The sequence below is a fragment of the Miniopterus schreibersii genome, assembly GCF_964146895.1.
Source record: "Miniopterus schreibersii genome assembly, chromosome: 5".
NCBI lineage: Eukaryota > Metazoa > Chordata > Mammalia > Chiroptera > Miniopteridae > Miniopterus > Miniopterus schreibersii.
Genome location: NC_138106.1, coordinates 49057246 through 49072080, shown reverse-complemented (window position 1 = coordinate 49072080; position 14835 = coordinate 49057246). Strand labels below are relative to the sequence as shown.

Below are 14835 nucleotides of genomic sequence, written 5' to 3'. Positions count from 1 at the left end.
AAAATTTTGGATTAATAAACATTAAAGAGCCTTTTGATAACTAAATTAAGGATATAATTACATTTCCTATGCATGGAGTTGGGCAAACTACAGAATAGGTAAATATGGGACGTGGGTTTCTGATACTCGTAGACCAAACACAATTTAAAAACTGAATTGCTGCCTGGCCGGGCGTGGCTCAGGGGTTGAGCGTCGACCTGGGATCTAGGTGATCGAGGTTCGATTCCCTGTCAGGACACATGCCCCCGTTGCGGGCTTGATCAACGACTCTCTCATCATTGATGTTTCTATCTCTCTTTCCCTCTCCTTTCCTCTCTCTGAAATCAATAAAGATATATTTAAAAAAAAAAACACCAAAAAAACCCCCTGAATTGCTGATAGAAAGTATCTCATAAATACATTTTATTTTAACAACAAAAAGTTTCTCATAAATACATTTTATTTTAACCTCTGATGAGGATTATTAAAGTATAATCTTTTCAGGGTGGGTATTCTCACAATGCCATGGACACAGACAGACACACTAAGGAACTGACAAGAGGGTGTTTCCTTGCTCTGCAGCATTATATTAACCTGCAACATAAACATCTGGTCTTACAGAACAGGATGCCTCTTCAAGAGGTGTAGCTTATTTTATACTAAGTGCTGTAAACACATTCATTGCATGAATTTTCATTTCGTGGAAATCTATTTTTTGACTATATCCATATCAAGTCTTACTACTTTATAGAATTCGTTATTAGCCAGTGCTATTTAAAAATACTACTTCAGTAGTCTAAATTGATATTAGAGAAAAATCACACACAGGCCTAACCCTGGGGGTGTATATGAAATCAAACCCTTACCTGCCTGTGGCTCCTGTTGGAGCCCGTATCACAACTGTCTGAATCCCTGATAGGACTGAAAATACCCGAGAGAGCAGTTCTGTTTTTCTCATGCTCAATCCAGACAGGTGAGGACCCAAAGTGCTAAGTGCCTTTTTCAAGCCTGTGTGCTAAACCTGTTTAGAGCCACAGTAAACTATAAAGGGCAATTTCATAGATACTCTTTGAGAGTGAATATAGTCATTGAACTTGGTATTTTGCCTCAAAAAATATTTTTTGTGCTACAGAAAATAAACTCTTACACACACTTTGAAACTCCCATTATAAAATTACTATCCTGAGTCCATCAAGACTTGAGGGCTTCTGTTTTCATGAAGTAGGTGAAAGAGTAATCTCGATTCTTTCCATGTAATTGTATCTACACAAGGCTACCCTAAGAGGCCTTCACCTACTGTGTAGTTTACACATCAAAATCCTTCAGCTCTCCCCAGCTGGCACCTATTTTCACTTTTACTGTCAGTTTCACAGAAAGTTTTACAGCATTTTCCATTTCATTCTTGACAATCTGAGCAACCTAAGGGGAAAAAAACAAGAGGTTAACAAACCCTCTGCCCAAAGACTGTTCCCCACGCCACCCGCCGAGGTGATAAGCCAAACTGGAGCTCTTCACCGTGCTCAACGGTGACTTGGGAAAAGAGCCAGGCACCCGAAGTCTGCACTGATCAGCGGGACCTGCGGGCTCCAGCTGGAACGCTTTGAAACCCTCCAGGCAAAACTCCAAATTCTCACCTACTTCTCCCAGACGAAAATATCCCCACACCAGGAATTTCTTTAACAATGCTATGACACTGAGCACTCTTAGTTCTTTCTGTGCCCTGAAGGACCCAACATTTATGTAGCCATCCTGGGGCTGGGGAAGGTTTCAGAAACCTCCTGCATCTCAGCATGACCTATACAGTGTCTGTACTTTCTATAGAATGGAAAATGGAAAACACTGTAAAAATACCCGAACAACATCCTCTTCTGCCACTTCATATAAGAGTTCATCGTGGAGCTGAAGGATGAAGAAGCCTCCTCTGACTGGGCGGAACATCCCTTGCAGCTTTCTCTTGGGCAACAATCCTACCCCAAGAAAAAAAGCAGTAAACTGATAAGCATGTAACTCTGCCAAAGGAGAATTTTATTTTTTTTTAGAGATCTTGAGACACTCAGGGAAATTTTAATTAAGTGATTAAAATACATAATATTTAATATTTAGAACTATCAGGAAAATAGCTACTTGTTGGCTGCTATATAGTCCACCCATCGGGTAAACTGAATCTCCATCAACTCCCTCCCAGAAAGGAGTCTAACAAAGAAGCCAGTAAATGAAGTTTGCAGAAATCTGCTCCAAACTCTAGTCTAATTTACTTCTCATGAACAACCAACATCTTCTCTTTCCATGGAGTCCCCACTACCAATTTCTCTGAGTAAAAGCACCAGAATAGTACGGGGCCTGATTCCTGCTCCAGCAAAGTGAACTGTATTGTCATTAAGCAGTGTCTTATAAGAGGGACACTTCCTGATGTCTTTTTTGGCCAGAGTGCCACTGTAGTAGAACTGGTGCTTCCCCAATTGGATAAGTATTTCTAAACCTCAGGTCCAAATGTGGACTTAAGAGGGTGTGGGAGTCCCCTGACATTATAAGTAAGAGTCTATGTCTGCACATTTTTCTGTGGAGGTGATCTATAAAACCCATGACTCCAAAAATGGTTATAAATCACTATACTAGACTTAGTTACTACTTCTTAACTAGCTGGACCTGGTGGTACAGATTATGCCCCTCTGCTCATTAAAATAAGGTTCAACATTAATATCTTTAGAGTAACTGCCTCTGTTTGTCCATATCTCTCAGCAATCCTTCCTTCCTGCCATCCAAATGTCCTACTTGTCCTTCAGGACTGCACAAATGTAACGCCATCTCCCTCAATATCTGCTGCTTCCCTCAGTTCTTTAGCTGTCACTGTCTGTAGCTCACATTTCTCCAGAGGTGGCCCTCACAGGGTAAGAGAACAATGCAGATGAGGCCATGGCAAGCAGCTGCCATACCAGGGCTGCAAAGGCTGTGCACCTGTTTGCCAGTTTGGCTGACACCTGGTTTGCCCCACTGGGCCCCACTAATGTCACATTAGCTGTGCGGATGCTCTAGCCTTTCTGCTTTCTGATCTCCGTACTTTGTCATCTTCACTTCCTTGGGTACTTGGCTTCTGACCCAGAATGCCATGAAACTCCTGTTCCCTGTGGTCTGCTTCCCCAGGCTCAGAGCGCTCTGGTCCCACTGACCTACTCCTACCCTTCACCCAGCATGACACCAGGAAGTCTTCCTCGGTGACATATCTACACTGCCATCCACTTGTTCTAAAGGTCGTGGTAGTCTACGCCCTCGCCAGACATGCATCGCTCTGCTGTGGAGAGTGTGCAGAAATTCCCGTCGGGCACCGCATGTTCCCTTGCTTTCCATAGGAGATTTTAAATTGAAACATAGGTTCATAACTTTCCCTTCTAAGCCCTTCCGAGAACACAGTACAATGTTACTCCCCAAATAACCTTGATCACATTCTCTCTCTCTCTTCATATATGCGCGTGTGGTGTGTGTGTGTGCACACGTACTCCCACACACAAAATGCTGAATGGTCAGCCTTACGTATCTCGGAGGGCACTAAAGACAATAAAACTAACAATCCTAATTTGATGGGCAAACAGGTTTTTAGATCTATGTATTTTTGTATATAAGTAAACATCTTTTTATGTAACTGGCTGTATTATTCTCTATAACGTATTTGTATGTTTCTTCTAGAAGTAGCAAATTCCATTCTCAACAGCTGATCTGTACCTTTTCTACCCCATCTCAAGCAGCTGATTCTTCTCCTTTATGTCTGAACCTTCCTAACTTCTTCCCAGGAAAATGTAAAACATGGCTGCACTCATAGCTTGACAATCTCAGTGACCGTGAAATGGTATTTAAAGCAGAAGTATGGACATGAGACAAACAGAGAAGGGAAAGTCCTATGTACTAGTTAAAACAAGAAATAATCTATCTAAGCAATAAGGAGAGAACTTAGAGAAAATATTTTGAGAGCAAGAGCAAGAAAAGATGACAATATTGGCCAAGAAATGTATGTGATAAGGTCAAGTTAGTATATATTCCCAGACTTCAGAGAACAAGGAAGGTCATGAATAGGTAAAACCAACATGTTCTTAAGTTGTGCTCTGAGGACCACAGGGGATCCCTGAGGCCCTTTCAAAGCATCTGCAAAGTCAATTATTTTCTTAACGTGCAGAGGTTAGTTTCCTTTTTTAGTCTCATCTATCATAAGTCTATAGCAAGTTGACCAAATATCCTGGGTTTAGCACTGAAAGTATCAGATCCTGAGAAACGCACCAGTTTCCCACAAACGGGAACATTTATTACCCGAGATTGTATGTTTAGGGTTTTCCAGAGGTTACAGGACAAGTAATGTTGCAACAAACTGAATGCAGAAAAAGAATCCAACTGTCTTCTCATAAGCCAGACATTAAAGACATTACCAGAAAGGTAAAATAAAGCCACTCATCACCAAATTTTTGTTCTAAAAAATGTAGTGGTTTTAATAAAAATGTTACTTATGTTAACATATGTTGAGTTTATTATTTTTAAATGTTAATAAACATTATTAAATTCCTTTTTAAAAAATTTATAATATGGTAAATGTTAGTAGATATAACCCACATAAACAAAAGCTCTTTGGGGATCTTAATTCTAAGAGTATAAAGACAAATTGAAACCAAAATGTTGGAGAACTGCTGAGAAATAATATATAAAATACATCCCCTTTTCATTCCTGATGCAATTAATCTCACCATGCTATAGGAGGGGTCTCATTTATGAACAAACCTGTTCTGTCACTTTGGAGCATAACCTCCCGATGACCATGGGATTTGAAGATGGACTGGAAGGTCTCTAATTGCTTCTGAATGTTAACTGTGGCTATTTTGACAACATCAGCCGCCGAACCTTGGACTGTTGTATTGATAGCCTGACGCTCAGCCTATAAAAAACAATAACAATAACAGGTGTTCCATCAGATTCACAACATGGTTTCATACCTGCTTTTAGCACCCACAGATCAGTGCTTACATCTGCAACCAGACTGGAAATCTGGACCAAGATGTGACCCAGGATATCAAGTATTAAGCAGCACCATAGTAATAACAACTAGAATGACCAAGGACTCTAGACTCGGGGCTATGATTCACATGATAAATAGAAGGTCAGATTGCTTCCGTTTAGAAATATTCAACACTCAGTCAGGAACCAAAATCTGTATCACACTTAAAATGTATTTAGTAGCTCAAAATCATTTTATTTTATAAACATATATCATCAATGTCACAGCTGTTCTAAACTTCACTCTAAAGGAGTTATTCCTCAAAATATAATTCCTATTAATCTTAAATAGATAAAGTAGAATATCATTCTTTGTGATGTTGGTTGGAATGTTCCAAGTACATCCCCTGTACCAGCGGCCTCGTGGTCATATGTAGAGTTTACCCCCAGTAGGTATGGAGCCCTCGGGTATGAACCAGAGCTTTTTATGGGCTGCTAGGGCTAATCATTAGCTGCTAGTGGAAATGCAGGCCCTAGTTCCCTAGGTATTAAGTTAGAACTTCCCTGAAACTATGTTGCCATGAGCTTCTTGGAAGGCAGCCATAGCTGCTAAAAGTGATCATCCTGAGGCAGCAGGGAGGAGGTCTGGGTTAATATCCAAGGTGTAATCTATCCATGAATATCAGTCCTGTTGTCCCAAAAGTTCTCAGACAATGGAAAGGGTGTACTCGCTGGAAGGATCTATGTAACTTGAGAGGTGTAAGAACTTCTGATGGAAAGACAGACTGTCATAGCCACCATGAAAACAATTTGGCTTTATTTACTAATACTGAGGGTAAGCAGCAATTCTATGGCTAGGTCATTCCAAGCATAAATGGAAGCATCTGTGTGCCAAGAATCTTGGATAAGAATGTTTAAATCAGCAATATCCATAACAGCTCCAGCTGGAAACCCGAATGACTGTCAATAGAAAAAAATGGATAAATTGTGGTATATCCATATAACAGAGTACTGTACAGCTGCTCATACATGAAACATGAATGACTTGCCTATGTTATATACATAGAAGTCAATAATAGATAAAACAAAACTGTAGGGTTAGAAGTTATGATAGTGGTTATTTCTGGGAAGGCAGGGGGTGGTAATTAGAAGGAGGCATGAGCAGGGCTTCTGGATGCTCACAATATTCAACTTTGTGACTTCAGTGATGGTTACACAGGTGTAGCCCTGTGAAATTTATTAAAACTTACATTTGTTTTCTGTGCTTTTTCTATGTATATTTTTGAATATAATAAAAGTAAAATGAAACCAAACCAAAATCAAAAAATATGTCTGGCTGTATTTACTCTATTCCTAATTCAGAGGGTAGGAGTTTTTTCCCCATCCACAACATAATGAACAGTTAGATCCTGACACCTAAACTTTGGCCATCAGAAGTCTTACTCTCTGCACCCCCATGTTCACTGCAGTTTTATTTACAATAGCCAAGCTTTGGAAGCAGCCCACATGCCCATCAGTAGATGAGTGGATAAAAAAGCTGTGGAACATTTACACAATGGAATACTACTTGGCTGTAAAAAAGAAGGAACTCTTACCTTTTGCAGCAGCATGGCTGAACCAGAAGAATATTATACTAAGTGAAATAAGCCAGTCAGAGAAAGACAAGTACCATATGATTCCACTTATATGTGGGATCTAATGAACAAAATAAACTAACAAACAAAATAGAAACATACTCATAGATACAGAGAACAGACTAACAACTTTCAGAGGGGAGGGGGGTTAGGGGCCTGGGTGAAAAAGGTGACGGGATTAAGGGAAAAAGAGATTCACAGACACAGACAACAGTATGGTGATTGCCAGAAGGAAAGGGGGGGGGAGGTAGAAGAGGGTGAAGGAGGGATGCGGATGGGAGGAGACTTGACGACTTGGGATGTTAAACACACAATACAATAATACAGATGATGTATTATATTGTGCACTGGAAACCGATACAATTTTTTTAACCAATGTCACCCCAACAAATTCAATTTTAAAAATTCCAAAAAAAAAAAAAAGATCCTACCAATTTAAAACTGTAGTGGCATTTTTAAAAAAGGAAGGAAGGAAGGAAGGAAGGAAGGAAGGAAGGAAGGGAGGGAGGGAGGGAGGGAGGGAGGGAGGGAGGGAGGGAGGGAGGGAGGGAGGGAGGGAGGGAGGGAGGGAGGGAGGGAGGGAGGGAGGGAGGGGAAGGGAGGGGAAGGAAGGGGAAGGAAGGGGAAGGAAGGGGAAAGAAAGAAGTGTTACTCTCACATATTTGGGTACAAAAATATTAGTTTTTGAAAAATTATATTGTTCATTTACAGTAATAACCCTATCCTCCAGTTTTCATCATGTAAATTCCAAGAAATGTAATCAATTCCTGCTAGATCAAGGCCAGGTTTCTCAGCCTGTCACTAAAAACCTTCTACCATCCTTCTACTGTCTGGCTCCATCTGACACGTAGAAAATTATCTACCCCTAAGTGACAGCTCAAGCTCTCCATTCCTACCAGACTGGCTTCTGGCCAATCCTCACTCCAATTCTTATTCACATATGATTGTCTTTTTCTCTTGCCCAATAATCTAAATTTTAAATCATCTTTAAAAATCTACTGAAGTACTACCTCCTTCCTGAAGCCTAAATAATTGAGTATATGTGTTATTGTTACACAGTTTTAGTTCGCTTTATCTCTTCTAATACATTTTAAGATTTATTTTTCTAGTGCATCAAATACAGTGCCTAGTTCAGTTAAAAGATGATAAAAGCCTGATAAACATCTGATTACTGTATGTGGATATATAAGGGGCTAGAGAGTGAAGAAGTAATAAAAAGCCAACTGTTCTTCCATTGCCCCTAAGAGCATTAGTGCTCTGAAGGCTTCTAGCTCCAGACAGAAGTTTAGCAGTTTGGGGGCTGGGTATTTTCATTATATACTATATGTAGTGGACACTGGCATGCAACACTATGGGGGAAGAGCAAAATACAACCAGTTACAATAGACAGATCTGGACTAAAATAGCTTAAATGCTCAGATACACAGAATGCTTTTATGAATCCCAATGACTTCAGAAAGAGATTTTATTCATAATTTGAGCAAATACCATCACTAAAGCTTTATACTGATGTTAATGACTGGCTAATCTCTGAAGACATTGGCAATCTGGTGTATATGACAAATTAGCAATTGGTATCTGAAACAAAGAACAAATAGCAAATGTAAGAATTAAGTTTATTTATAACTTACAATCAAGCTAATAACTAACTGGCTAACTGAAACATCTTTAAATGAAGTGCTATAAAAGTGAGCTGGTATTTATTAATCTCCCAAAGACTGGCATATGCCATCACTTCAGAAGTCCTTAATGAAACAGAAGATCCAATTAATATTCTAGTGATCCTTCTAAGGGACATTAGCAGTATTTGTCTTTGTTGAAAAGTATATGTCATTGAAATTTGAAATTAAAAATCCAGAGAACTACAACGTACGTGAGCTTTATGATAAGGGTTGTTGTCTTTGATTCCTGGTAAATATCTACGCCTTCCCAAAATGGTCCGAACAAATCCATCTCTTCTACAATTCTTCACCGTCTCTTTCATGAAATGATTAATCCCTACAAAGAAAAAAAAAAGAAATAAGTACAACTAAAGTCCATTCTTAATTTCTTCAGTAGTTTCAATATAGTGAAACATACCAAAAGTACAGAGACTGTGCTGATCTAACTTTATTCATATATGCAATCTCTGCTTTCTCACAGCTCTGCTCATCCTAAGTAATAAACACTAATGTCTCCCAGTTGAAACTCCTCGTTTGAGGATTTCCGTTGCGTGGCTGGCAGAGAAAGACATTTGAGGGGACTGTGGGCGATAAGAAGAAGAGAAAACTCTGCCCTGACAAGGAAAGCAGCTGGTGATGTTTGAGCACTAGCATAAAAGTTCAGAAAGCAATCCATCTCTCAGCTTTTTTTCTTTAAGAATTACTGTGATATTGTTGAGTAAAAAGCAAACCAAAGGCTGAGATATAAGAGAGCTCTACAAATTCTCTTACCTGATTCTGTAGGAGGCCTTCAAGTATTCAGAGATTGCAAGAACTACTTTAAAAAAACAATGAATTCTGAGATATAATTTACCTACAATAAAAGGCACCCATTTCAGGTAAACAGTTTGATATATATTAACAAATGTATACACTCCTATAACAACCACTACAAGATACAAAACATTTCACCACTTCACAGTCAGATCCCCATTATCAGCATCACTGACTCACTGATGTGCTTTATGACACTATATCATAGTCTTTATGTTCTTGAAATTCATAAAAATTCAATTCCAGCCCAGCCAGCATGGCTCAGAGGTTGAGCATCAACCTATGATCCAAGAGGTCACGGTTTGATTCCCTATCAGGGAACACGCCCAGGTTGTGGGCTCGATCCCCAGTAGGGGGCGTGCAGGAGGCAGACAATCAATTACTCTCATCATTGATGTTTCTATCTCTCTCTCTCTCCCTCTCCCTTCCTCTCACTGAATCAATAAAGACATATTTTTTAATTAAATTATACTATATGTTCTCATTTGTGTGTGCCTTCTTCTGCTAAGTAGTACTACATTGCAGATATACCAAAATCTGTTTATCCATAATCCTGTTGATAGACATTTGGACTGTTCCTAATCTTGGGCTATTATGAATAAAACTACCATAACATTCATGCACAAGTCATTCTTTGGACATATGTTTTCATTTTTCTTGGGAAAATACCCAATAGTAGAATTGCAGGATCAAATGGCTTAGTTTATGTTTAACTTTGCCTGAAAGAGCCATACTATTTTCCAAAGTGGTTATAGCATTTTATAATTCTAACAGCAATGTAAAAGAGATACAATGTTTTTAATTTTAGCCTTTTTTGGCTCTGTTTTTGTAATGGCATCTCTTTGCAGTTTTAATTTTCTTTTCCCTGATTGACTAATAATGATAACATTTGATGCGGTCACTCATTTATCTTCTTTTGTAAAGTGTCTGTTCAAATCTTTGACCTTTATTTTATGAGATTGTTTGACTAATTAGCATTGAGTTATAAGAGTTCTTTATATATTCTGGATGCAAGTTCTTTGTCAGATAATAGGAACTGCAAATATTTTCTCTCAGTCTGTGGCTTGCCTTTACATTTTCTTAAGGCGTCTTTTATCAATGTTTATCTTTTATGATTCAGTGTTACTATCACCTAAGAAATCTTTACCTACCTCAGTGTCACAAAGCTTTTCTCCCCTGTTTCTTCTGGGAAATTTATAGTTTTAGCCCTTACCTTTAATCCTATGCTCAATATCAAGTTAACTTTTTAATATAATGTAAGATCAAAGTTAAAGTTCACTTTTTTCCCATACTGGTATCTAGTTGTTCTAACACCAATTGTTTACAAAATCATTTTTCCTCCATTGAATTACCATGGCAACTTAGTTGAAAATCAACTTGCCATATATGTATAGGTCTATTTCTGGGACCTTTATTGTGATAATTGTTCCCTATGTCTACCCTTATCCCTATCTTAATTATTGTAGTTTAAAAATAAGTTTTGAAACCATGAAGTATAAGAGCTCAACATTGTACTTTTCCCAAAAAAAGTTATTCCAGTCCCTTTGAATTTCCATATAAATTTAGAGTCAGCTTGTCTAATTTTGCACAAGAGTCTAATAAAATTTTGATTGGAATTGCACTGAATTGTCATCATAACAATATTATGCCTTCTAATAAATTCACATGATAAAACTCCCATTTACTTAAGTATTCTTCAGTTCCTCTTAGGATTGCTTTGGAGTTTTCAATTAAAATCTTGAAATACTCTGTTATATTTAGCGTAAGTATTTTAATGTATTTTGATGTTATTGAAAATGGTTTTATTTTTTTATAAGTATGCTAATTGTTTATTGCTAGTAGAAAGATAACTGATTTTTATAAATTGTCCTTGTATGGTGGGAGCTTGCTAAATTTAGTTATTTGTTTTAGTAGTTGTTTTTGTAAATTTATATGGTTTTCAATGTACAAGATCATGTCATGTGTAAATAATATTTTCTTTTGGGGAACTGGGTACAGAGTAAGAAGCATAAAAAAACTTTCAGGGGTGATGGTTCTCATATCTTGGTTGTGGTATAAATTATATGACTGTGTGCATTTGTCAAAATTCATACAACTATACACCTAAAAAGGGTGAATTTTATTCTATGTAAATTATACCTCAATAAACTTCCAAAAGAAAAGATAATTTAAAACAGTGATACTCAAACTGCTCTATAACAGCAATTGTTCTCTCACAGGTTGTGGTACATTTACTCAATGGTTCACTGTTTCATATTAAAGCTATCTAAACCTAAAGCACAGGACAAGTCCAAGATTTTATGAGATATTCATAATGACACAGTAGCATATACATCAACTGCATTTTCCTATTCCATTTCCATCCTTTTTATGAAAAAAGCACATCTTAGTAAATAATCATAATAAAATTGTTAATTAATATGTCTGATGAAAACTTCTGATTAATAGAAATGCTAATAGAAAATCTGTAACACAAATTTTTTAAATTACTATAATATGAAAAGAATAGCATCTAGAAGATAACACTCGAGGCTTCTTTACCAGTATATCTAGATTTGAAGGAGTCAATGTAGCCAGCAGCATCATTTTCTTTAATGCCCATCTGCTCTCCCAAAGATTTAGCTCCCATTCCATAAATGATTCCATAGCAAATCTGAAAGAAAGTAAATGAAAGGTCAGAACTACATAAAATAAAAATATAAAAAGTCCATTAAGATTGAAATTTGGTTTTAATTTGCATCTCTCTGATAATTAGTGACTTTGAGTATTTTTTTCATATATCTCTTGGCCATCTGTAAAGCTGTGGTACATTTACACCATGGAATGCTATGCAGCCATAAAAAAGAAGTCTCTCTTACCTTTTGGGACAGCATGGATGGAAGTGGAGAGTATTATGCTAAGCAAAATAAGCCAGTCAGAGAAAGACAAGTACCACATGATCTCACTCATATGTGGAATATAATAAACAAAATAAATTAATGAACAAAATAGATCCAGAGATATAGAAGCATGGAACAGACTGAGGGATCTCAGAGGGAAGGTGAGGAAGGGGGGAGTGTGTGGGAAGAGATTAATCAAAGAACTTATATGCTTATATGCATAACCTATGGACACAGACATTGGTATGGGGAAGGCTTGGGGTGGGGTGGATACAGGGTGGAGGAGATGAATGGGGAGGAAAAGGGGACATTTGTTGGAATTAAATATGAATGTTGTGTTTTAAGAAAGTAATCCTAGTGCTTTATTTATTTATTTCTATTGATTTTTAGAGAGAGGAAGAAAGAGAGACATCAATATGAAAGAGAAACATCAATTGGTTTCCTCCCATACATGCCCCAACTGGGGATCAAACCTGCAACCTGGATATGTGCCTTGACCGGGAATCGAACCCACCACCTTCTGGTGTACAAAATGATGCTCCAACCAACTTGAACCACACTGGCCAGGCTAATCCTGGGAAGGGAAGATTTATTACTGACTCTGTCATTTATCCAGCAGTCTTCAAAGCAGTTTTCTACTCCTTATAACTCCTCATAACCACATTAACTTCTGCTTAAAGAAGTGCCTAGAAGTAGGAAAGAAAAGCATACAAACACTCCTCTCCTCATCCTCAGATAGCACTAAAAGAGCTTGCTAATACAGAGACTTACAGGAAATAAGTCTCCTCTTCACCTCACAGTCACCTGAAATCCCACAACTGCAGAATTCATTTGAGTTAAACAAAAACTCATGAAATATTGGGCATAATGAAGGAAAATGACCTAAATAGGTCAATAAAGAAACTTTGATTTAATAATAAGTTTTGTGTGGGTTCAAACCCTCATTCCAGCATTTACAAGATGTATTATCGTGCACAAGCTACCTAAACTTCTAGCATCTTGATTTCTTCACTCGCAGAATGAAGTCAGTAGTAACACCCATGTCACGAGATTGTTAGGGTTAAATTAATTGTAAGTGTTCAGGAAACTGCATGATATAAAGCAAGTTCTATATAAATGTTAAATAAAATTTTAAAAGATAACTTGCAAATAATTATCAGAATTCCAAAATACTTTTAATATGATTAGACAGCTAGTGGTATTTTGTTTTTTTCCTTTTTTCTCTCTTTGAATACATTGAGACAAATATTTTCCTCGTTTTTTGTCTTTCTTTTTGATCTTTCTATGCTTATTGTTGTGACACCAACATTTTTTTTTTTTTTAACTTAGGCATTATTTAGTGCTAGCTGAGATCTCAGTAAAACTCAAAGATTAGATGGTTCAGTGCATAGTGATTTAGGAAAAAAAATTAGTATAGCATAAACACTATTAAATCATTCAAGAACTTATTAAGTGGAGGCCACTATCATCAGGGGATAAATGTTTAGGTTACAGAGTCAGAATGTCTAGATTCTGGCATTTTGAACTTCCGCCTCTACCACTTATAGGTGGCTATAAGACCTTAAGCAAATTACTAACTTCCTGTACCTCAGTTTCCCCTATCTAAAATGAAGATAATACCTATTTAATGGGTTTATTATAAGGATTAAATATTAGAATATTACCTACTTTACCTAGGGTTTGAATCTTGCTAAATGCAGGACGCCAAAGGAGACTGAACAGAGAAGACAAAGTTGGCTTTCTAAATTGTGGAAGAAGCAAGTGTTGGTGCGAAACAGATGGTGGCGAGAGGAAGTGCTTTATGCCTAATGAACTAGTCAGGAATTACAGCTGTATCTAAGTAAATGTAAAACTAGTAAAGCAGGATCTTAGAGGTGGGAGTCACGATGTGCCTTTTACATCAGCCACCAGTCCTACTTTCTTGAAAATGGCATCAGATTTCTAACAGGTCACACGGTAAGAAAGTATCAGTGTTAATCCAGGCCAGGAAATGGTGTAAACGTGGCCTTTGCCAGTCTCTGCCTGACAGTCATTTGGGAGTAGACACTAAATGTGGGCCCACTTGAAAAGTCCAAGGGCAGTATAAAGTTCACAGGGGGATTAGTTAACCAATGGCCTTAAAAAACTAAAAAGCTATCGGTTATTAATTATAATACACAGCTGAGCAATATCTATTTTTCAACAAACACTTAGAAAGTACCTTTTCATAAAAAGCACTGTGGCTCAATGATGTGGGAAAACAGAAAGATGAAAATATGGATGCTTGCAGACTAGAGATTTTTAAATACATGCATACGCACACGCAAGCATCACAATATCTACCACAATGCAAATGGCTATTCTGTCACTAAACTGCCTCAGACTAAGTCTGATTCTTCCTATTGAATCTATGAAGGAAAGTATAATGAATACCATGAGACAGGCTCAGATAAATGTGGTTTGAAAGATCCAAAGAAGAAATCAGCCCTCAACTACAAATGATTGAGACAGTTTTTTTGAATCATTAAAATTCACATTGATATTAAGCATGTTCACTAAGATTACCTGCTTTGCTTGCTGCCTCAGATCATCCCCCACAGACTCTGGCTCAATCATCTTCCATTCAGCTGCAATACTCCTGAAAACATCAGTTCCAGTGTTTAATACTTGAATAAGACGATTATCGTGGGATAAATGAGCCAAGACCCTCAGTTCAAGTTGAGAGTAATCAGCAGCTAATATTACACCACCTAAAGTAGAAATGATTTTAGAAAAGCTGGTACAAAAGCAAATCCAAGTTTCATATAATTGAAGATGACAGAAATTTCATTCTAACATAGAACCATGAGATCATGTATCTAAAAGTTAAAACCTTGCTCTTAACATGATGCAATTCAGTGCTGTAACTTTGATCAGTTT

The 14835-nt window shown here is 37.5% G+C and overlaps 1 protein-coding gene across 1 annotated transcript in view; it reads right to left on the bottom strand.

Moving 5' to 3' along the window:
- Window positions 1-373: 373 nt before the first annotated feature.
- Window positions 374-14835, bottom strand: part of POLQ (DNA polymerase theta) — a 76397-nt gene continuing 61935 nt past the window's right edge. The window contains exons 25-30 of the mRNA XM_081139255.1: window positions 14482-14666; window positions 11600-11711; window positions 8458-8582; window positions 4738-4891; window positions 1831-1946; window positions 374-1398 (exon numbers count right to left, since the gene is read on the bottom strand). Coding sequence (XP_080995381.1) covers window positions 1285-1398; window positions 1831-1946; window positions 4738-4891; window positions 8458-8582; window positions 11600-11711; window positions 14482-14666 — 806 coding nt within the window. The 3' untranslated portion in view covers window positions 374-1284. The remainder of the gene's footprint in view (window positions 1399-1830; window positions 1947-4737; window positions 4892-8457; window positions 8583-11599; window positions 11712-14481; window positions 14667-14835) is intronic.